At 32.6% G+C, this 25,353-nt stretch overlaps 1 protein-coding gene across 2 annotated transcripts in view; it reads right to left on the bottom strand.

The window, feature by feature from the left end:
- Positions 1-25,353, bottom strand: part of SYCP1 (synaptonemal complex protein 1) — a 131,626-nt gene that overhangs the window by 35,853 nt on the left and 70,420 nt on the right. For both annotated transcript variants that reach the window (XM_044236488.1, XM_044236489.1), the window contains exons 16-25: positions 18,645-18,749; positions 17,556-17,659; positions 16,143-16,260; positions 15,220-15,290; positions 12,118-12,199; positions 6,721-6,783; positions 6,497-6,559; positions 2,519-2,635; positions 2,021-2,131; positions 606-698 (exon numbers count right to left, since the gene is read on the bottom strand). In XM_044236488.1, the coding sequence (XP_044092423.1) occupies positions 606-698; positions 2,021-2,131; positions 2,519-2,635; positions 6,497-6,559; positions 6,721-6,783; positions 12,118-12,199; positions 15,220-15,290; positions 16,143-16,260; positions 17,556-17,659; positions 18,645-18,749 (927 nt within the window). The remainder of the gene's footprint in view (positions 1-605; positions 699-2,020; positions 2,132-2,518; positions 2,636-6,496; positions 6,560-6,720; positions 6,784-12,117; positions 12,200-15,219; positions 15,291-16,142; positions 16,261-17,555; positions 17,660-18,644; positions 18,750-25,353) is intronic.

The raw sequence follows: 25,353 nt of genomic DNA, 5'->3' as shown, positions 1-25,353 counted from the left end.
AAGGAAAAAAAAACATGAAATTTATAGTGTATCCATATATTTCTCAAAACAGTGAAAATGCTAATGCTTCATATATATTTAGTTTTACAGAGAAATAAATTCACTCATAAAATATATATACTTTTTTACTATGTTCAGTTAGCTAACATATCGTACCTCATCAGTTATTTATGTAGTGTTCAAAGTTTCATTAGTTGTGTATAACACCCAGTGCTTACTTTACTGACTGATATTCAGGCTGCTAGTTGAACATGACTAAAGATTTCATTTAGACAAATTTTTATAGTTTTCTAAAGAAATATTTAACACTATGTATCTCTCCTTCTCACCTTCTCCCAATCTATCCCATTCTTCCTCTCCCAATCTCTATCAAGCTCCAAATTTATTTGTAACTGGAGTTTGTATTTATTCATTTGAAAAGAAGAGTTTATCTTACATTTCAGAAAACTGGAAAACCATTTAACTATAACACCTGTAAGATCTTTTTTAAATCTAAATTCTTTGATTCTACAGATCAAAAATTATGGTTTTATTTAATATTATTCTTTACCATCAGTCATGCTGATATGAAAATTGGCTTTATTGCTATTTGTTCTGTATCTCACCAAAGATGCTTTCACTGATGACTGTTCTTGTTCTTTGCTTTTATAAAGTCCTAGTTCTGAGTCTCTTTCTTCAACTATTTTATCATATTGGTGCTATATTAAACAGAGAAAATTTTTTAAGTATATTAGAACACAAATAAATTATGGTTTTTTTAAAAAGATGTTTATTTATTTATTTAACAGAGATCACAAGTAGGCAGAGAGGCAGGCAGAGAGAGGGGTGGGGAAGCAGGCTCCCGCTGAGTAGAGAGCCTGATGTGGGGCTCAATCCCAGGACCCCGGGATCATGACCTGAGCCAAAGGCAGAGGCTTTAACCCACTGAGCCACCCAGGCGCCCCATATATTATGTTTTAATACTACTAGTATCCTTATACATTTTATATTCACAGAAAATGTCAATAAATTCCATTATTTATATATATATTTGACCTTTTCTCTAATTTTTAAGTCATTTTTATTCAAATAAACAATGAAAACATAGAAAACAGTCTTGAAAATAGTCAAACACAAGAACAACAAAAAAATTATTTTTAACTGGAAATGTTGAGTTGCATAATTTTAAAAAAGGCTATAAACACCAACCTCTTAGAAGAGTAACTGATTCCAGACCCAAATCTGGGGCAGGAAATACAAGACGAGTCTTGAACATGTTGTTATAATAGAAAGCAAAAAAGCGGTCAAGTCAAAAGGACTGGCCAGCTAGTTTGAAGAGTCTCCCACTGGCCAAAAAGGGAAAAATTTGGGTGTCAAGGATTAGACTGGATTGAGACATACCAAATATGTTTAAATCTCTGAGTTCACAGTATTTTTATGAATTTTTAAAATACTATTAAAATATGTTTAATCCTCATTGGCTACCTCATATGTTATATCCCACCAACAATTTTAAGGATGAATAGGTAGGTATAGCCCACCTCTTATTCCAGATCTTGAAGGGAATAAAGCTGAATTCAGTAACAGAATGATTACTTTTATAACAACAACAACAAAAAAGGACAAACAACAAACATGAAGTCTTTCATCTATTTATACCATTGATAAAAATTTGTTTAGCCTAATGTGTGTTAGACACACATAATGGATATATTTATATCCTTTACCAGATACATATTCTGGGGATGTACTTAAATAAATAAAAGGTGTAAAGTGCTATAAGAAGAGTATTAGGAAAATTCAGAAGAAAAGTGATTACTTCCATGCATAACAGATGACAAAGAGAGGGATTCTCAAGGAAGGAACACTCAAACTCAGCTTTGTGTGGTTAAGACCTAAACTTAGAGAAACGGAAGTTCAAGAGTATTCTAATCCGTCATTATTGCAAATTTTCTGACAAATCAGACTGCTATCTTGATTTCACCATCTTTATGCATAAATATGGCTGCAATTAATAGTTCTCATTACACACACACATTACCTTGTGTTTTTCCATAAGTGCTACCATTTCAGCTATTTTATGTTGACATCGTATATCAATTTCTTTCTGTAATTTTACTGCTTCATTGGCTATTACTTTTGCTTTCTCAACCTATCAAATAAAGTATTTCTTAAAATTAATGCACAGAAAACAAATTTAACTTAAATGCAAAGACCATATATACTAGTTACATAAAATGCAGAAATCAAACACCAGGAAATTAGGAAAGCCAAGTAAAAGATGCATTACTGTTTGGGTTTATTTTAGGGTGTCCTATCAAGTGCGATGATAGTATAACACTATAATGACCACTTAATCTTTTCAAAATAATACATTACTGAATACACAAATACTTAGAATAACAAAGATACTTTTTAACTGTCACATATAAATTTATTAAATCTTTTAAAAATTATAACTTCAGAATTGCTTTTCTCTTAAAATGCTAATAAATAGTTTTAATAAAACAAATTTTCAAACATATTTAGTTTTTCCTACCTCTTCTAAAAGATTTTCTTCTGATATCTTTTTGTCCTCAATTTTTTTTTGATAGCTGTCAGTCATTTCCTTAAATTTCTGTTTGGCACCTTCTAGTTCTAATTCTAATTTACTGACCTTTGAGTAAAGAAAATAGCATTAACATTAATAAATGTGCACTACTTGAAAATATTCTATATTCACTTTGTGGTTCTGTGACTCTTAAAACATTACTTATTCATTGAAATCATGGCTGGATCATTTTCCTTACAGTTTTCATAGGGTGAGATGTGATTTTTCACAAAACCCCTAAAATACATATTTAGTCTGACAAGTAATATTTTTAAAGTAGCCATATTTTCATTTATGATCTATATCTCAGCAATATTTAAATTATTTGTTCTGAGGTTCAGGTTTTGTTACAGTGACTATTCCATTTGGATAGAACACCCATGTAATTCAAAGTAAAAGCATGTTCTAGGCGCCTGGGTGGCTCAGTGGGTTAAGTCTCTGCCTTTGGCTCAGGTCATGATCTCAGGGTCTTGGGATCGAGTCCCACATCAGGCTCTTTGCTCAGCAGGGAGCCTGCTTCCCCCTCTCTCTGTCTACTTGTGATCTCTGTCTGTCAAATAATAAAATAAAATATTTTTTTTAAAAAAAAGCATAGTCTTTTTAAAAAACAGCTTTATTGAGGTATAATGGATACACACAAAAAAACTATGCATATTTAATGTTCACAATTTGATTAGTTTAGATATATGCATACACCATGAAACCATCACAATTAATATACATAATGTATCACCTCCAAAAGTTTCTTCTAGCCCTCTGTTTTCTACCATAAAAACAATTTAACATGAGATCTATCCTCTTCACAAATTTATAAGTTCACAATATAATATTGTTAACTACAGGTACTGTGCTGTACAGCAGACATCTAGAACTAATTTATCTTACTTAACTGGAAACGTTATACAACGTTTCCCCTCCATTTCCCCCTTCCTTTTACCTATTCTAATCTCCATTCTAATCTCTGCTTTTTCTAATCCTTGCTCTTCTTTATAGCTCTACTGAATAATTATATATTGTTTGTTTTTTTACCTATTTTTATTGTTTTATGTTACTTATCATACAGTAAATCATTTGTTTTTGATATACTGTTCCATGATTAATTGTTTGTGTACAACACCCAAAGCTCCATGCAATCCATGCCGTCCTTAACACACATCACTGGGTTCAACCACGCCCCACCCTCCTCCCTTCTAAAACCCTCCATTTGTTTCCTGGAGTCCATAGTCTCTCATGGTTCATTTCCCCTTCTGATTCCCCCCCCCTTCATTTTTCCCTTCCTTCTTGTAATGTCCTCCATGCCATTCCTAATATTCCACAAATAAATGAAACTGTATGATAATTTAGACTTTCTGTGTTTGACTTATTTCACTCAGCATAATCTCCTCCAGTCCCATCCATGTTGTTGCAAAAGTTGGGTATTCATCCTTTCTGATGGCTGAGTAATATTCCATTGTATATGGACCACACCTTCTTTTTTTTTCCAATTTATTTATTTTCAGAAAAACAGTATTCATTATTTTTTCACCACACCCAGTGCTCCATGCAAGCCGTGCCCTCTATAATACCCACCACCTGGTACCCCAACCTCCCACCCCCCCGCCACTTCAAACCCCTCAGATTGTTTTTCAGAGTCCATAGTCTCTCATGGGTCACCTCCCCTTCCAATTTACCCAAATTCCCTACTCCTCTCTAACGCCCCTTGTCCTCCATGCTATTTGTTATGCTCCACAAATAAGTGAAACCATATGATAATTGACTCTCTCTGCTTGACTTATTTCACTCAGCATAATCTCTTCCAGTCCCGTCCATGTTGCTACAAAAGTTGGGTACTCATCCTTTCTGATGGAGGCATAATACTCCATAGTGTATATGGACCACATCTTCCTTATCCATTCATCCGTTGAAGGGCATCTTGGTTCTTTCCATAGTTTGGCGACCATGGCCATTGCTGCTATAAACATTGGGGTACAGATGGCCCTTCTTTTTACGACATCTGTATCTTTAGGGTAAATACCCAGGAGTGCAATTGCAGGGTCATAGGGAAGCTCTATTTTTAATTTCTTGAGGAATCTCCACACTGTTCTCCAAAGAGGCTGCACCAACCTGCATTCCCACCAACAGTGTAAGAGGGTTCCCCTTTCTCCACATCCTCTCCAACACATGTTGTTTCCTGTTTTGTTAATTTTGGCCATTCTAACTGGTATAAGGTGATATCTCAATGTGGTTTTAATTTGAATCTCCCTGAGAGCTAATGATGATGAACATTTTTTCATGTGTCTGATAGCCATTTGTATGTCTTGATTGGAGAAGTGTCTGTTCATATCTTCTGCCCATTTTTTGACGTGTTTGCCTGTTTCGTGTGTGTTGAGTTTGAGGAGTTCATTATAGATCCTGGATATCAACCTTTTGTCTGTACTGTCATTTGCAAATATCTTCTCCCATTCCGTGGGTTGCCTCTTTGTTTTGTTGACTGTTTCCTTTGCCATGCAGAATCTTTTGATCTTGATGAAGTCCCAAAAGTTCATTTTTGCTTTTGTTTCCTTTGCCTTTGGAGACATGTTTTGAAAGAAGTTGCTGTGGCCGATGTCAAAGAGGTTATTGCCTCTGTTCTCCTCTAGGCTTTTGATGGATTCCTGCCTCACACTGAGGTCTTTCATTCAATTGAGTTTATCTTTGTGTATGGTATAAGGGAATAGTCGAGTTTCATTTTTCTCTATATAGCTGTCCAATTTTCCCAGCACCATTTATTGGAGAGACTGTCTTTTTTCCATTAGATATTTTTCCCTGCTTTGACCACAGAGTTGTAGGTCCATATCTAGGCTTTCTATTCTGTTCCATTGGTCTATGTACCTGTTTTTGTGCCAGTACCATGCTGTCTTAGTGATCACAGCTTTATAATATAACTTGAAATCAGGCAATGTGAGGCCCCCAGCTTTGTTTTTCAACATTTCCTTGGCAATTCTAGCTAAACTCAGGGGACTGGTTGAAATGGAGTCCCCCACTCCTTCGCCATCTTGGGAATCTCTCTGATGCTTTTTTAAAGTTTCTATTTCTTCACTGAGATTCTCCATTTATTCATTATAAACATACCCTCCTTTTCATCTTTGAATATACTTATAAAAACTACATATATGCTCTTATCTCCTAATTCCAACATCTGGGTTACCTTAGAGTGATTTCCTATTGACTTATTTTTAATACTATTAATGGTTTTCTGTGTCATCTTCATTTTAGGGCTACCACAACTAATGCTGCTATGAATATTTTGTGTATTTCTCTTGATTCTACCTATAGTAGGCTGAATTACAGGATATATGTTAGTTACTTTTCTATATGATTCCAGAAGTTTGAGAATTCTTTTCATTTTTAACACAATGTTTCTATATTTTTAATCTCAAATAGTATTAAAGGAAGGTATAAGATTTTTGTTTTCCTAGAAAATGAACATCCTTCAAATACTAAGAACTACTGTTTTCCATTCAAGACTCAAAAACTATTTGAATACTTACTTTCAGTTGCTATTCAAGGACTTAGGAATATGATAATAAACAAATTAGGGCTCTTGACATCATGAGCTGACATTCCTTAACTTTAATTTTTTTCTGTAAAATCAATGTAGCAGGATAACCATATATAGACCTTCTATAATATGTAGATTCCAAGGCTCTACTCCAAACCTACTCAATCTCAAATTTGAAAGTATGGGTAAGGAATATGAATATACACATATACTCTTAAATCATATATTTAAGCTGCTTAGATTGTTCTGATACAGCTAAGTCACAGACAAGCACTCTATTAAAAAGAATGATTCCTACAATCTCAAAAGAATTTTTGAAAATAACTGCTATAATATAAGAGTACGAAATTCCTAAGTTTTCATCTACTTACTAGTATTTTAGAAACAAAAATAAATATTCCAAATACCTTTATCTCATAAATATTCAGTTGCTTGCTTTCTGCTGTGCCCTTTTTTTTTAAGGCCTTATTCTGTAAAAAATTAAAGAATTATGCTTAGTAACAACATGATTCCATTTTGCATTGCCACTGACTTAGACTGAAATTACTAAAAGAAAAGAAAGCATTATTCTCTAAAAATGTAGTGAAAAAATTAGTTTTCTAATAGTTTAATTTGGAGAATCAGTACCTACCTCCTGCTGGAGTTCTTCAATACATTTGCTTTTATTCTCAACTTGTTTCCTTAAATTGTTACACTAAAAAATTATGAGAAATTATAATTATTTTATTCAATATTCTAGTCAAAATAAGTAACTTTAAACTAATAAAAATATTGCATAAAATAAAGTAAAGGTCACTTCAAAAATTATGTAGTTTAGTAATTCCATTACTGTCTAAAATTATGTGATCAAGTAAATTTTAATAAAGATTTTTCTCAATAGAAATTTGAAATTCTTCACATTTCTTTTTTTTTTTTGAAATTCTTCACATTTCTTAACCTACTTAAAGAACACATGAATTCAATTACTTTAAGGAAAATGTGCCTTTTGTTCAATCCTATATAGAAGACTTAATTGTATTATGAATTAGATTTTGAAAAGCTATAGCCAGAGGTAAGATTAACTGTAATTTGCCTTCATCCTTACTCATTACTCCTCATTTCTCATTTCTGAGTCTCTTTTACTTTTATATTTGGGAAAGGGGAATAATGTGATACTCTATCTCCTCATAACTGCATTCTAACTCCTCTTATAGAAATACCACCTAACACTTTTATATCACACTTTGGGAGACTATTTCACCTCAGTACACATGCATGATTGGACTAAGAGGCATTAGGCTAAGAAATAACTGGACTACCGTAAAAGCAGAACAGATTTCTAAAACATTATAGATAATGTAAGTTGTACAAATTTCCATCAAAGTAAAAAGAAATTCTAATGGAAAAAAAAATTTAATCTTTCAGCACAAAATACTCTATTAAATATTTTTACTGCAAAACCCATGTGTAGTCATAATCAGCTATTATTCTAAAACTGAGTAATACATGGCACAGCTGCTTAATAATCTTATTTTTAATATGCCCAACCCCTAAAGTCTATTTCAGAAAACTCAAAAGAAAACAAAGGAAGAAAAGTTACAGAAAAATGAGAGACATTTTGGTGATTTTCATGCCAATTTTACTGGTATAAATACATTAGTAGGTGCAATTATTTGTATATACAGTTTTAACTTTCTTTTAAAAATCAAGGATTTCCAATTCTGGCCAAAAAGCCACCTGTATATTCTGAACAACCTTCCTGATAAAAAAATAATTTAAAAGGAAATGGCTACAAAATGAGGAACCTGCTTACTTGAAATTATAACTTTAAAGTAATAGTAGCAAGTTTGGGGTAGCACCAAAGCCAGTTATGGACATCTGCTGAAACTACCTAGTGTAAGGGAGATAGAAGATAAAACTTAGAGCTCACTAAAGGTAAGGAATTCAATAAGACAACCCTGCATAAAGCCACAAACTCAAAAGACTACCTATTCAATGAAAATAATTTTTTTCAATGAAAATATTTTTAAAAAATAAATCTGCCACACAGAAGGGTCACAATAAAACTTGTCTGTCTTGATGCTAGCACTGAGTGAAAGTTATCAAAATCTTCCCTGAGAATTTGTAGCCATGAGGTAGCCTTATATGAGTTTATAGCCTAAATTCATGCTATCTCTATGATTTGGAAAAACCTAAAATGGAGAATTTAATTTAAAATGGTTCCTGGTGAACAGTGATCCCAAGACAATCTTTTTGGGAAGATACAAACTCCAACACAAGCCTCAAAGAATTCCCATAGATAAAACTCCAAAGAATTATAACAACAACACAAAAAAAAAAAAACAAAGTAACAAAGAATTGAGACTCAATGAGTAAACATCAACAGAAAGAACAAAAAGCAGAATCAGACCTGAAAGGACTTCAGACACTGGTATTCCTATAAAGCCATCTTTATAACTGGCATTACTACAATCCAAAAATAAGTGTATACCTTACTGAAATAATGACACAAAACTATCAACTTTGAATGTAATTTGACTGCCCATCTCACTCTCCCTTCTTTCTGCATAAGACAATGAAAATTAAAATAAATTGTCACACCTTTTGAATTTAAACAATCTCCAAATTTAGGGATAATGAAGGTAAATATATTTGGTAGAATGTCCAAAATTCTTGAAAAGGATTTGAACTACCATAGTTTTGGGGTTTTTTTTTTCCCCAATCACAGTTCATTTCTAAGTGAAACAATTCACATGCATAGAAACATAGAATTTTACTCACCAGAATTCTAGGAAGAAGAAATGGCATTATCAGAGGTCAGAACTTCAGAGAGTGAACTAAACTTTTCCAGAGGACTACTTACTATAGTTAAGAAGGTCAAGTTTAGGATAAATATGTGGAGACAGGAGAAGTGAATTGTGATGGACAGTCAGACAGTAAAAACACTTCACAACTTCACATAAAGGGAGCAGAAAATTTTCTGTAGCTCCTTTGATTATATGAATGAGAAATATGTCTAACAATAATCTTTAAAAGCATCTTGCCACTCTAAAGATTCTGCCAACAAATGCAACTGCTGAGAATGTAAAATTTGGGGAAAGGAAGAGATAACTAAAGAGGAATTTCATGAAACTTTTGCTCTTTGAAGCACTGTACAAAGCTCCTAAACCCAGAGCTTCTTCAAAGAAACCTGCAGTAAAAATCCAAAATTATTCCTTAAAGTCTTCAAAGAGATTTGATATCTCTTTGTACAGGACAGTGTAAAGACTGGTCTTAAAGAACGTAGTCATACTTTTGCTACAAAGTCTCTTTTCTCAAAAATGCTTTTTGCAATTTGATAATACCTTGTTTTCTAAGATCTTCATTTGTTTTTCTTTTTTTAAAACTTCACATTCAATGTTGCGTGCCTAAAAAACATTATTTGCCATCATATTAAAATGTTAACAGAATTTCTATTTTCTTCTGAGTATCTTTCAGAAATAGAATTATAAAACTTAGTCTTATATTTCTATAAAATATACATACTTCCAGTTTATTTCTGTATCCTTTTTTAAAAAAGAAATTGTCTTTAATGCTTTTATGTTAATGCTTATCACTTTTAATTTTAGCCCAATATTATTTTGTGATTTTTATTAACTTTCTCAGTCTACCTTGAATTTTTTAAAGTTGTCAAATGTCTATAATCTTCTTGTCTTTCACAAACACTTGTTAATCTGAACCTCAGAACAACCCAATGATAAAGTCAGGTATTATTATCTCCATTTTAGGGATGAGAAAATAAGCTCAGAGAAAGCAAGTATGAAATAATATAAATGTCTGAACTAAGATAGTGGGTTGCAGGGGGAAAGGTATACTGAATGTCAGGTAAATTTCTGAGAACTACTTGCAAAATGGATTCTTTCTAGGAAACTGTTTCAGTAAGTAAATTGAAATCCAACCACGGAAAAAGATTAAATGTGCCAACTTGTCTTGCATTTTGAGCTTTTTTCCTAACTCATCACTAATATCTTGTACATTGGTAAAATACATTTAAATTCTTGATAAATGATTTTTACTTTAAACACCAAATTCATGTTTTTTCCCCATCACAAAATGATTAGTGTCTTGAAGCAGCCTCTGATGCAAATCTTAAAGTAGTAAATTACATAGCAAATCTTCAGGAGATTAAATTCCTTTTTTATAAATATGAAACTGAAAGGAAAAATACCTTTTTGAAAGAAAAAAAAATGTGGTATAGTTTAAAGAATGCCAGAAAGCCAGCACTACTACTTCTTAGTTATGTAGCCTTTCAAACTTTTTTACCTTTTGGAGGCCCAATTTCTTAATTCATAAAATGAGGACAAAAATAACTTGCAGTTAACTAAGAGAACATATACAAAGAACTAGAATGCTCCTGATATACTGTAAGCCCTTAAAAATCCTAGCTCATCTCATCCTTAGAATCTTAGTTGTAAGATAGTCTTACAGCTTTCTAAAAATAAATATGACACTCCTCATGTCAAAACTCTTCAATAATGTCAAATTCCTAAATATAGTTTATGGGGCCTTAAATAATCTTCCCTTATATCTCCCAACGTTCATTTCCCCTATCATTCATCTCCCCGTGCTTATCTCTACCTTCAGCTTTCCCTACTCCCTCCACTATTACTACTATTTTAAACTCCACTTTTCAGTCAAGATGAACTTTCCATGGTTTTTTAAATATGACATTCTCCAGGTACCTGGCTGGCTCAGTTGTTAAGCATCTGCCTTTGGCTCAGGTCATGGTCCCAGTGTCCTGGGATGGAGTCCCACATCGGGCTCCCTGCTTGGTGGGAAGCCTGCTTCTCCCTCTCCCACTCCTCCAGCTTGTGTTCCCTCTCTCACTGGGTCCCTCTCTGACAAATAAATAAATAAAATCTTTAAAAAATAAAAATTAAAAATGAACAAATATGACACTCTCTCATACTCTGTATGTAGTGTGTGTGTGCTTATAATATTCCCTGATATATTTGAGTCCATCCCTCTGCCTTCCAGTAATTTCTATTAATCTTAGGTTTCAAAGTAAATGTCACTTCTTCCAGGAAGGTATCATGACTCAACTTTTGGTTAGATGCTCCTTGTATAGGCTCCAGGAGGAGCTACTTTGGTCTGGCCACCATTCTTTCCTGAGAAGACTCTGTTAGTGTAAATCCCATAGTAATCCTGTTAAATCCATGTAGTTTGATGGAAGCTGATCTGTCTCCAGGAGTAGACAGGTACACAGCTCAGGCATCACCAAATTACTCTATCCCTTAACCACAATGACTAACTTAGGAATAAGTAAGTAAAATTAAACTAGAGCAAAGTCCTCTCCAAGATGTTTTTCGGAGCTTTCAAGACACTTTTTTTAAAAAGCTTTCCAACTAATTCCAGTGCCTTTCACATCTTTCCCATTCCATTCTTAGAAATTAAAATGTGACTTCCCTAGTAATAATTTTTTTAAGAAAAAACCACCTTAACTGAATCATACAGTATCCACCAGAAAAAATGAAGTCTAAACTGGGCACTGAGAACAGTGCCTGGCACGGGTAGATAGCTAATAATACGTGTGAGTGAATGAAAAAACACAGTCAAGGCCTTCACAATCTAGCTTCATCTATTTTGGCAAATCTTCTCCCCACTATGTATACTATATACTATAATCATGTCACATACTTTGTACCATTTCACTTTTGTGACATTCTTCCCTAAAAACTTTCTTATCTCAATTTGTTGAAATCATATCCACCAAAGCACAACACAAACTTATCAATTTATCAGTACATTCTTTACTACTAAAATATGAATGCTTTTAGCCTAAAAATGTATATCATCATTAAATATTAAGCATTTATGAAAGAAATTTGTAATTATGCCACTATTTCTTCTACATATAAACCATATAAGCAAAATAAACTAACGCTGCCTATTGCTTTAAGGTCAACTGCATACAATAGTCCCTATATCAATAGCATACTTTATTTTTTTTAGACATGTGGTGTTGATTTTATGATTTGAAATTGGTATACAATTTATTAATATAACATACATTTTCTTCACTCTTGTCCAATTTACATTTAACTTCATCTCCTTTCTGTTTTAATTCTTCTCTCACAGATTCCAGTTCATTTCTTAAAGGAAATGGAAGAGTGACATTATAAAAAAAAAATGTCGTATTTTTGTTTTATTGCTTTTCTGGGATTTCTTAAAATGGTTGATTATTATATTTTTTGTTGGTTTAAATTATTTTGTTTAGTAATTTTTCATGTATTATTGTCAACAGGCATACTTCCCCTCCTACACTTAATTACCTTATACATTTAATTTGAAACTAATTATCTATATCCTTTAATCCATTAAAAAAGAAATACTTATTTAACTCAAGATTTCACTTTACTCTTTTCTTTAAGAAGTCATAAATTAGTCATCATCTAAGATGTAGTCATAATTTTATACAAATAAATTAGGGACATAAATGCAAGTGATTTTAATGAAGGACTACACGACTGAGATATTTACATAGACAAACATCCTTATATAGAGAGAGGGTATCTCTGGAAACACACACAAGACACAGTGATACCCCTGTAAGACAAAGAGAAGGTAGTTTCCTTTCCCCGTGTTCCCCCTTGTTGCTTTGAATTTTGTGCCATATGCATATATTGTCTTTTCAAAATTTTTTAAATTAAAAATCTGCCTGCTGCACATGAATGCAATGGTATTTTTGTCTCAGATACTTGAAGCTATTTCTAATTATAGTTGCTCTGGCTAGCATTAATATGTTGCTGGGTTTAGGCTGTATGCACAGAATATTATTCGATCATATGGAATAATTGGCTTTGTAAAAACTGAATCCATGATATTTACCCTTTAACTGAGTATTAAATTTTTAATTGACATATTCTTACTTTTCCTATATATTTATATTTAGAGTTGTATAAGTCTATATACAAAAAGATATAATCAAAATAATCTGAATTCTCTTAAATAAAAAGCAGCCTTTCCCCAAATTAAGTCTTCACTTTTTATCCTCAAAATGTACAGTGCCTTAGTCACTGAGATCCAACCTAAAAACAACTTCTCAGCTGCTTCTCAATGAGAAAATTGAGCAAAAACAACTAAAGCAATCAATATAGAAATACAATAAAAGATGATTTTCCAAACCTATATAGCACTTTATTCACATTATCTCAATCCTAAATGTTAACAAAATATAAAAAAACAAAACTTAATACTTCAGACTATAAGTACAAACAAGAGCCCCCAAATATTTGAAAATCATCTAAATTAGTAATGGATTAAAAGGAAACAAAATACAAAAACATGTTACTTAGAAAATAAACATGAAAACACTATATATAAAAAACCCAAGTCATAATCTCACGAAACAAACTGTGGGTTGCTGGGGGGAGGGGGGTTGGGAGAAGGGGGGTAGGGTTATGGACATTGGGGAGGGTATGTGCTTTTGGGTAAATTGGAAGGGGAGATGAACCATGAGAGACTATGGACTCTGAAAAACAATCTGAGGGGTTTGAAGTGGGGGGGGGGTGGGAGGTTGGGGTACCAGGTGGTGGGTATTATAGAGGGCACAGCTTGCATGGAGCACTGGGTGTGGTGAAAAAATAACGAATACTGTTTTTCTGAAAATAAATAAATTGGAAAAAATAAAAAAATAAAAACCCAAGTCATAGATCCATAGTTGTGTTAAGAAGTAAGCTATCTTGGGACGCCTGGGTGGCTCAGTTGGTTAAGCAGCTGCCTTCAGCTCAGGTCATAATCCCAGTGTCCTGGGATCAAGTTCCATATCGGGCTCCTTGCTCGGCAGGGAGCCTGCTTCTCCCTCTGCCTCTCCCTGCCTCTCTGTCTGCCTGTGCTCGCTCGCTCTCCCTCTCTCTCTGACAAATAAATAAAATAAAATCTTTAAAAAAAAAAAAAAAAGAAGTAAGCTATCTTGAAATGTTTTTATTATTTGAAAAAGAGAAAGAAAAACTGAATATCAATATATCAATTTGAAAAAGAACTAAAGAAAAGATTAATATTTGATTTCAAGCAAATTTCTAAGTAGAAAAGCAAGAGGAAAAATTACCCCCCCAAAAAAAAGACAATTAGATCTTATACAAAATGAAAAAACTCATGTACAACAAAAAAATTACCCAAAGTGAAAGGAAAACAAGTTGGGGGAAATATGTACTGTAAATAAAGCAAGGTAAGGGATTACTACGATTACTATATTTTTTTAAAGCTTAAGTAAATCAGTAAGAAAACAATTTAGACCTCAAAATATTAATGGGGAACAGATATAAGCAATATTAGAAAAAAGAAATTTGAGCAAGTAAGCATAAAAAATTCCAAAGCTTAGCCAAAAAATAAAAATTACAAATCATAAGAACAATGAGTTGTTTTTATCTATTATATTATCAAAGAAATTAATGCTAATTCCCAAAACAATTAAAAGATTTTGGAACCATCATTTTCACACAATAGTGGTTATACTATATGGTTTACAACCAGTATAACCTATTAAAAACCATTTGAATATCAAAAGTCATTGAAACAATCATTCCAGTAACTCAGTAAATTCTATTCCTTGAAACATATCCTATCAAATTCAAAATAAGAAAAAAATCTGTATGCACCAAGTTGTTAACTATAGTATTGTCGATGATAGTGAAAAATAAGAAAATATAAGTATCTAAAAACAAAAAGGATTAAAATAAATACTGTTATATCCACTTGAATTGAAGTGGATATATTGAAGTGGATATTTAAAAGATGATTTAAAACATGGAAAATGCTTAAAAATAGTAATTTTTTAAAAATTTCTCTTCTAGGCTTCATAGCCCTGGGGTTACAACACTCGTCTTATAAAAATTTCTCTTCTAAATTTTCTTGTATACAATTACTTTCTTAAATACTAAATATAAGAAAGTTCAGGATGCTTTAAAATTAATCTCAAAGTCCAATCTTACTATTTCAACACAAAGAACAAAAGACATTACAATTTAATTTTAAGCAGAACTCTAACATAGTAATTCTAATTTTTTACTTTATACCATACTTAACATTAAGTATTATCTAAATTGACTCTAACAAATTAACAGAAAAGAAGTACTAAAATCTTTTGCCAAAAAAGTCAATTCATTAGTCTTGCCTTAACTGTGTTTCCGTTTCTTCCAGTTTTTCTATTTGCTTCAACATTCTTTCTTCTTGCTTTTTGCTATTCTAAGGAAATAATCAATGTTGTTTATATTATTTTGTTTCAACAAAAATAAAATTAAAACTATTATTTAAAAGCCTTTAACCATCAGCATAAAATTTAGTTGTATGTAAAACAAGACAATACTTAACATTAAGTATTTACCTTGCATAGTTTCATACTATTTTTCCAGCCTTATTTTAATTATTACCCTAACAATCTCTACATAGCAGCTAAAAAATAAAACAACAACAACAAAAAAAAACCTACAAGTTTTACTTGCTCTTTCCCAGTGATAATTTAAGCCTTTTATCCTCTATTCATATTGTTGTGGCTTAAAGGAATGTTTTCCATTCACTGATATCTACTGATCTCACAGTTGCTCATCTTTTAAGGCCAAAATCAACACTACACTCCCTCTGAAGCCTGCTCTTTCACGAAGGCAGAAGAGCAATTCTGTCAATTTCGGTAACACTTGGTCCCCAAACAACACATATAATGTAGTATTTTGTTTAAGTTACTTGAGTATTTAGTTTTTCTATTGAGCCATAAGAACTTAAAGAGGAAGACAGTCTGTCTATTCACCATTGTATCCTTCACATTTTTACATGATTAGTTAATAAATACTTGTTGAATAAATACTTCATAAAAATCTTGATGCTTAAAATTAGATTAACTATATCAACAGATATAGTCTCTAATATTCTGTTCCCCATTATTCACCATCAAAATCAATATGCATCTTTTTCTTTTGAAACAAAGTATCAGTTCTAACATAATCAGATTTGTGAAGGTGAAAGAATCTTGAAAGGTTATCTATTCTAATACCCTAATTGTACAGGTTAGAAAACTAAGTCACTGGTACTTTATCAACTCACATCAATATCTTCTTGCTGTTTCTTGATTTCTAGGGCCATATCACTTGTTTCTTGTGCTAGTTCTTTGTTCTCCAGTGAAAGCCTGTTGCAGCTTGCATTTAGTTCAGTAGTCTTAAGCCTATTTTTTAAAAACATGTCAGGCCTAAATATTTACCTATTAAATTATATGATGTGGAATTTAATTCAAGATAATCTTAGGGTAAAGAGAGAAAGGGCTGGGAGTATAATAAGATTGGCCATTAGTTAATTTTTGAAGCTGAGTGATAAGTACATGCTGCTTCATTACATTTTTTCCTCCACTTTGTACATGTTTAAAATTTTCTCTAAGTTTTATAAGATGTCATATTTTCTTTTACAAGATGTCATATTTTCTTGAATATTCCCTATATACCCCATACTCTATATTTTTCCACAAATTTTGAAGTATATATTATTTTCTTCATATAATTTTTTTGTCTATAGTATACTGTCTCTTAGAAACTGTTCCAAACTTCTGGTGATTTGATTAAAGTAGTCATGAGGCATGAACTGTCTTTAATAAAATATTTTCATTAAAATAAAACTTGGGAGGGGTTTGAAGTGGCGGGGGGGTGGGAGGTTGGGGTACCAGGTGGTGGGTAGTATAGAGGGCACGGCTTGCATGGAGCACTGGGTGTGGTGAAAAAATAATGAATACTGTTTTTCTGAAAATAAATAAATTGGAAAAAAAATAAATAAAACTTGGTTTAACTCCTGTACACAACACTTGAACTGCTCTTACAAGGTCCCAAATATTCTACACTGGAAGAGAAATTACTGCTATTATTGGTGGCAGTCAGGATCAATTTTAAATGAAAGAAGGGGACTGTGTGGCTCTATGAAATGATTTCAGCAGCATCTATTATTCTCTCCTAATTACCAGTACTGGAAATTCATTAAAGAGTAGATTCAAAAATGAAAGTGTGAAAACGCAAACATATCAAAGATTATATAAATTTATACTAAGTATAAATAACTAACCAGTCCATTTATTAAAAGGAATTTTGGTTAATATATGAATTTTACCCATAATTCAATGACCTGTATTTTAGTCACTTCAACAAAACAATCTATGAAATAATTTAACAAAACAAGCAAAATAACTAGGTAGAACTACAAATGATTATTTTTATCAGGAACTATCTCCAAGAAAAGTAATATAGTGATCTTCTAAATAAGTTTTTCACTTTGTGATGTACTTTTTATGTTTATGATATATACATATCATTGCTAATTTAATTAACAATGAAATTAATAAATTATTTTTATCTCTAATTAGGAATAAAACACAAATTTAACTCCAAATAAATAGTGAATATAACTTACTAATTTATTATTAACTATCAGAAAGCTAAGAAATTGAATACATAACTTATTTATAGAGAAAAAACTTACTTCTCATTTTCAAGCTCAGTTTTCAGCTCTATAACCTGTTTGGAATAATGCTGTTCACTTGTCACAATGGCAGTTAACCGTATTTCCAAATCATGTACTTTTTCCTGGAAAATGTGTATAATCACAGCAAACAGTTTTTTTTTTTTTTTTTTTTTTTTACAATTTTCTTGTTTAAAATGTGGCCACTTGTAATCAAGTCAAATATTGGACAATATTTTGGTTTAAAATGTCAACTTTTAAAATATAATAGTTTTAATGCCAAAACCATTCTAATTATAGAAAAAAGAGCAATGACAAATGTAATTTAAGTGAATTCCATCTTGATATTCTAATGCTCAACCAGTAAGATTATATTTATATATTATAAAATACTTTCATCAGTTTTACTCTAGCAGGTAATTAATCTCAATTAAAATGTTCTATTAAGAAAAAGTATATATTAGTTAATGAAATCAGGTAAAATCTTAAAAACTAATCTGTTCTGAGGGCACCTGGCTGACTTAGTCAGCTAAGTGACTTCACCTCAGGTCATGATCTCGGGGTCATGATCGAGCCCCATGCTCAGCAGGGAGTCTGCTTGTCCCTCTTCCTGCTTATGCTCCCTGCTTATTTCTCTCTCAAATAAATAAAATCTTTAAAAAATAAAAAAACCTATATTGTTGTTATTATTATAAAAATATAATTACAATGTAATGCTATTACGTACTGAAAAAATACCTTTTTAAAATAAAAATATATTCTAAAATTATAGTATGAGAACTGTAAAAATTATAAACAAAGAACTTAATAAAAGTAAAATATTCAATCTATAAATACTAAAGACATCAAAAATGTGATTGTTATAAACTACGGCATTATGTATACTATTGATATCATAATGTCAATCTTTATCTCCATTATAATATGATGATTCTCTAGATTTGTTTCAAACCAATCACTAGTATATTAAATGTAGCAGGAACGCTTCCTTGGAAGGAATTGTGAGAAGAAATCCTACACAAAGCAAATCCTTCACAATACCACAATCTATTCTGTAAATCTGTATTCTCTAACAAAATGTTGGAAAGAAAATATCTTTTTTAAACAAACCTCTCTGGTTTGGAGAAGACCAGTTAGTTCTTGTTCTGCTCCTTTTAATTCTTCAGCAATCTTCTCAAATTGTTTCTTTTCATCTAAAAGCTTTTGGTTTTCTGCCTATTTAAGAACATTAACAAATCATGACAGTCAAAGCACATATATATGTAAAATAATAAAAATTCCTAACTAGAGCAAAGACAATTATGGCTAAATAAAAAATTAAAAAGAGAGAGAGAGAGAAAACAAGTCATAATTAAGTAAATTCCAAAACTATATATGATGACAGAAGATTCAATGGACAAAGTCCTGAAGTTTTCATTGAAAAAAAAATCATGCTGGTCACTGAATTCAAAATTTATCTAATACATAAATCACTCCAATTTATTAGCATTTATTAGTCACTCACTAGTCCATCAATCCTGTTTCCTTACATTGTACTAAAATGTGTTTCCCTGTAACTTTCATGCAATGGTCATTGTCCTGCTTTCCTTAGTCACATAGAAGTCTGGTTCCTTTTTCACACGATAGCAAAAACAAATATTTGAAGAAAGTTATCAACATTCCCTAACTTTTCTCTTAACTATTCTAAAATCTCTAATTCTTATTATCATTCTTCTGATGAAATGGTTTTGCTTTATTCTCTCAGGATATATTCATTTTGTCAATACATAGTTTTAAATAAGGTAGCAAGAATTAAATTCAATGTTCTAGAGAAACAAGGTGAACAACTTACAGTCCACAGGCAAAATCCAGCCACTGCTTGTTTTTAATAAGGGTTTACTATAACACAACTAATATGTTTATGTATCACATATTCCCATTTTGCCTTATAACAAAGTTGAATAGTCACAACAGGGATTAATATGGCCCACAAAGCCTAAAACTTTGCTACTGGATGTATAGATAAAAATTTTGTCAACCTCCACTTTAGATGAGTCATAAAATTAGACTTTCTGGCAAAATAGGAACATATGGTAGTAACTAAGCACTTCAAATGTGGCTATTGGAGCTGAGGTACTGACTTTTAAATCTGGTCTACTTTGATTTAAATTTGCAAGACAGGAAATAATGTGTGTTGGAGAGGATGTGGAGAAAGGGGAACCCTCTCACACTGCTGGTGGGAATGCAAGTTGGTGCAGCCACTTTGGAGAACAGAGTGGAGATTTCTTTAGAAATTAAAAATAGAGCTTCCCAATGACCCTGCAATTGCACTCCTGGGTATTTACCCCAAAGATACAGATGTCATAAAAAGAAGGGCCATTTGTACCCCAATGTTTATAGCAGCAATGGCCACGGTCACCAAACTGTGGAAAGAACCAAGATGCTCTTCAACGGATAAATGGATAAGGAAGATGTGGTCCATATACACTATGGAGTATCATGCCTCCATCAGAAAGGATGAATACCCAACTTTTGTAGCAACATGGATGGGACTGGAAGAGATTATGCTGAGTGAAATAAGTCAAGTAGAGAGAGTCAATTATCATATGGTTTCACTTATTTGTGGAGCATAACAAATAACATGGAGGACATAGGGAGATGGAGAGGAGAAGGGAGTTGAGGGAAATTGTAAGGGGAGATGAACCATGAGACACTATGGACTCTGAAAAACAATCTGAGGGTTTTGAAGGGGCAGGGAGTGGGAGGTTGGGTGAGCCTGGTGGTAGGTATTATGGAGGGCAAGTATGGCATGGAGCACTGGGTGTGGTGCATAAACAATGAATTCTGTTATGCTGAAAAGAAATTAATAATAAAAAATAAAAGACAAGACCCATTCACACGCTGTCTACAAGAGCTTCATTTTGAACCTAAAGACACGTCCAGCCTGGAAGGAAGGGATGGAGGACGATATTTCATGCCAAGAGTCTTCAAAAGAAAGCTGGGATAACGATTCTCATAACGGACAAATTAGATTTTAAGTGAGAAACAGAGATACAGAAGGACACTACATCATTTTGAAAGGGTCTACCCAGCAAGAAAACCTAACAATTGTAAATATCGATTTCCCCAACATGAGAGCAGCCAACTACATAAGCCAACTGTTAAGCAAACTAAAGAGACATATTGATAAGAACGGTTAATTGTAGGGGATCCTACATGCCACTCTCAGCAACAGATAGATCATCTAAGCAGAAAGTCAACAAAGAAACAATAGCTTTCAAGGACACATTGGACCAGATAGACCTCATTGTGATATACAGAACATTCCACTCTAAAACACCAGAATACTCATTCTCTTTGACTGCACATGGAACTTTCTCTAGAATAGACCACATACTGAGTCACAAATCAGGTCTCAACCAATTTCAAAAGACTGAGATTAGGGACGCCTGGGTGGCTCAGTTGGTTAAGCAGCTGCCTTCGGCTCAGGTCATGATCCCAGCGTCCTGGGATCGAGTCCCACATTGGGCTCCTTGCCCCGCAGGGAGCCTGCCTCTCCCTCTGACTCTGCCTGCCACTCTGCCTGTGCTCACTCTCACTCTCTCTCTCTCTGACAAATAAATAAATAAAATCTTTAAAAAAAAAAAAAGACTGAGATTATTTCTTGCATGTTCTTGGACCACAATGCTTTGAAACTGGAACTCAATCACAAGAAAGAGTTTAAAAGAAATTCAAACACTTGGAAGCTAAAGACCATCCTGCTCAGACATGTTTGGGTCAACCAAGAAATCAAAGTAGAACTTAATCAATTCATGGAAAGCAATGAGAACAAAGACATATTGGTTCAATACCTATGGGATATGGCAAAGGTGATCCTAAAGGGGAAAAAAATGTAAATTTAAATGTCACATTTGTTTAATAGTTATCATACTGGATATCATAGCTCTAGAAACTAAGCAAGACCAAGTATAAAACAACCATTATTTCTTTAGTTATGGGTACTTAATTACTATCAATTCCTCCTATTATTGAACAGCGTATGTATGTGTGTGTGTGTGTGTGTGTCTGTGTGTGTACTCAGTTTTTATGTTCTTTATTCAATCATAAGATCACAACAATTTCATTAAAGGTATGACAATAAATGTCCTACATTAATAATAAAAACTAATAACTGACACCAAACCCTACCTCCCTATGCACTGGAGGTGCACTTCCACTAGGGCAAGTCTACCAGAGAATCAGCACAACAGGCCCCTCCCCTGGAAGACCAGCACCAACAACTCACACCAAGTTTACAGATCATAGAGGGCTGCAAAGCTTCAGCTCTTGGGGAAAACAGTATATAGCACTCTTTGTACTATCCTTCAACCCAGCAATTACACTTCTAGGTATTTATCCAAAGGACATAAATATAGTAATTCAAAGAGGTACATGCACACCAATGTTTAGAGCAGCAATGTCCACAATAGCCCACATGTACATCTACAGATGAGTGGATAAAGAAGATGGGGTGCATACGCAATGGAATATTACTCAGCCACCAAGTAGAATGAAATCTTGCCATTTGCAATGATGTGAATGGAACTAGAGGTTATTATGCTAAGCAAAATAAGTCAGTCAGAGAAAGACAAATACTGTATGCTTTCACTCATATGTGGAATTTAAGAAACAAAACTGATAAACATGGGGAAGAGAAGGAAAAATACAAGAGGATAAAAACAGAGAGAGAGGGGGCGCCTGGGTGGCTCAGTGGGTTAAAGCCTCTGCCTTCGGCTCAGGTCATGATCCCAGGATCCTGGGATTGAGTCCCACATCAGGCTCCCTGCTGAGCAGGGAGCCTGCTTCCCCCTCTCTCTCTGCCTGCCTCTCTGCCTACTTGTGATCTCTGTCTGTCAAATAAATAATAAATAAAATCTTTAAAAAAAATAAAATAAAAAAAAAAACAGAGAGAGGCAAACCATAAAAGACTCTTAAGTCTAGGAAAGAAACTGAGGGTTGCTGGAGAGGAGGTGGGTAAGGGGAATAATCGGGTGACAGGCATCAAGGAGGGCACTTGATGTATTGGGCACTGGGTATTATATGCAACTAATGAATCACTAAACTCTACCCTTGAAACTATTAATAATACACTATATGTTAACTAAACTGAATATAAAACTTTCTTTAAAAACCTACTTATTAAAAAAAAAACAAACCTACTTATTGTACTTAAAGAGTCTGAATTTTATCAATAGGAAATGTGGAGATATTTAAAATTTTGATACAGCATACAACATGATCATATTTGTGATCTAAAAGACCAACTCTAGCAATAGTGCATAGGAAGACTCATTTATATATAGGCTAAATATATCCATATATATAAGTATTTACAAATATAAAGACGAATATAGGTTGAAAGATACACCATGAAAATCAAACATTCATCAAGAAAAAAGAATACTACCAGAGACAAAGATATTTAATAATGACCAAAGATCAATATGCCAAGAAGATCTAATAGTTATGTATGAATGTGAGGTTTATAACAGAAATTCAAAATATGTGAAGCAAGCACTGACATAATTAGAAAGAAACAATTACTAAATCAAAATAGGAGCTCTTAATACCTCTCTCTCAGTAAATAATAGAACAGGACAAAAAAAAATCAACAACACAGAAGATTTTCAAACACCATCAATCAACTGAATCTGTTATTTACAGGACAATATACCTAACAACAACAGTGTATGTATTCTTTACAAGTACAGATGGAACATTTACTAAGATATTAAATTCTTAACAAATTTAAAGAAGAAAGTATATTCGCTGACCATATGGAATTAAACTAGAAATGAATAACAGAAATAAAACAGGAAAATCTCCAAACACAGGAAAATTAAATAACAGACTTCTAAATAACCCCAGGGTCAAAGAGGAAATCAAGAGAAATTAGAAAATATTTTAACCTAAATGAAAATGAATATACAATATAACAAAATTTGTAGAATGCAGCTAAGAAGATGATTAAAGGAAATTTGTAGCACTAAATGCTCATATTGGAAAAGCAAGTTCTCAAAACAGCAATCTGTTTCCATCTAAAGAATCTAGAAAAAGATCAAAATAAGCCCAAAGCAAGAAGAAGGAAGGAAATAATAAAGAGAAGAAATCAATGAAACTGGAAATAGAAAAACAGGAAAAATCAATAAAACAGAAATTCGGTTATTTGAAAAAAAATCAGTAAAATTAATAAACTTTGTATTGGAGCACTGGGTGTGGTGCATAAACAATGAATTCTGGAACACTGAAAAGAAATTTAAAAACTAAATCAAAATTAAAAAATAAAATTTTAAAAATTTTAAAAATTAATAAACCTCTATCAAGACAGTAAAGAAAGAAGACACAAATCGCCAATATTAGTAATGGAAGTAAAGGCAAACACTGTAAACTCCATAGACATAAAAAAAAAAAATCCAAGTAATGCTACATGTAACTCCATGCACAGAAAGTTGACAACTTTAATGAAATGGACTGATTGCTTAAAAATCACAAACTACCAAAATCACCTAAGATAAAATAGATAAACTGAATAGTTCCACAATAATGAAAGACATTAGAGTCATCATTTAAAATCTTGCCAAGGGGTACATGGGTGGCTCAGTCAGTTAAGTGTCCGCCTTCAGCTCAAGTCATGATGCTGAAGTCCCGGGATCCAGCCCTGCATTGGGCTCCCTGCTCAGCATGGAGTCTGCTTCTCCCTCTACCCCTGCTGGTGTTCTCTCTCTCTCACTTTCTCTCTCTCAAATAAATAAAATCTTTAATAAATAAACAAACAAATAAATAAATAAATACAATCTGGCCAAAAAAGAGTCTCTAAGTTCAGATGATTTCACCCAGAAAATTCTACTAAATGTTTAAGGAAGAAATAATACTAACTCTACACAATCTCTTCCAGAACACAGGAATGAAAGAAATGTTTCCCAACTCATTTTCTGAGGTCAAGAATAGTCTAATTCTAAAACCAGACAAAGACAACTGAAGAAAACTACAGACTTCCCAAGAACCTTAAATTAAAAATCAACAAAATATTAACAAAACAAATTCAACAATAAATAAAAAGAAAAATATACCACACCAACTGGGATTTATCCCAAGAACGCAAGGCTAGTTCAATGTTCGAAAATCAATGTACTACACCATATTAATATTCTAAAAAAGAAAACTACATGATCATATCAGTAGACATAGAAAAAGCATTTGACAAAATTCAACAACAGATTCATAATCCAAAAAACGTTCAAACTAGGAATGCAAGGGCACTTCTACAAAAGAAACCCCTATAATTAACATACTTAATGGTGAAACACTGAATGTTTTTTCCTTAAGATCAAAACAAAGATGTACATGTTCACTACTTCTATTCAAGAACATCTTATTAGAAGTCTGATCCAGTTCAGTTAGACAAAAATAAAAGAACTACAATTGTCCTTATTCACAGACAAAATGACTCTCTACATAGAAAATGATAAGAAATGTGCAAAAAACTCCTAGAACTAATAAATGATTTTAGTGAGACTGCAGGATACAAGGTCAGTGCATAAAGCAATCATATTCCCATCTACAGCAATAAACAACTGGAAAAAATACGTTTAAGTACATTTAAAACACCTTCAAGAAAGGAAATATTTAGGTACAAGTATAACATGTACAGATCTATACACTGAAAACTACAAAATGCTAATTAAAGATTCAAGGAAGATCTATACAAATGGACAAATTGATAACCATGTTCATGTGTTAGAAGACTCAACATAAGTAATTACAGCAATTCAACTTAACTTGATCTATAGATTTCTTACAA

Source organism: Neovison vison, chromosome 2, assembly GCF_020171115.1.
Source record: "Neovison vison isolate M4711 chromosome 2, ASM_NN_V1, whole genome shotgun sequence".
Lineage (NCBI taxonomy): Eukaryota > Metazoa > Chordata > Mammalia > Carnivora > Mustelidae > Neogale > Neogale vison.
The sequence above is the reverse complement of the archived record's forward strand: the minus strand, read 5'-3'. Positions and strand labels throughout refer to the sequence as shown.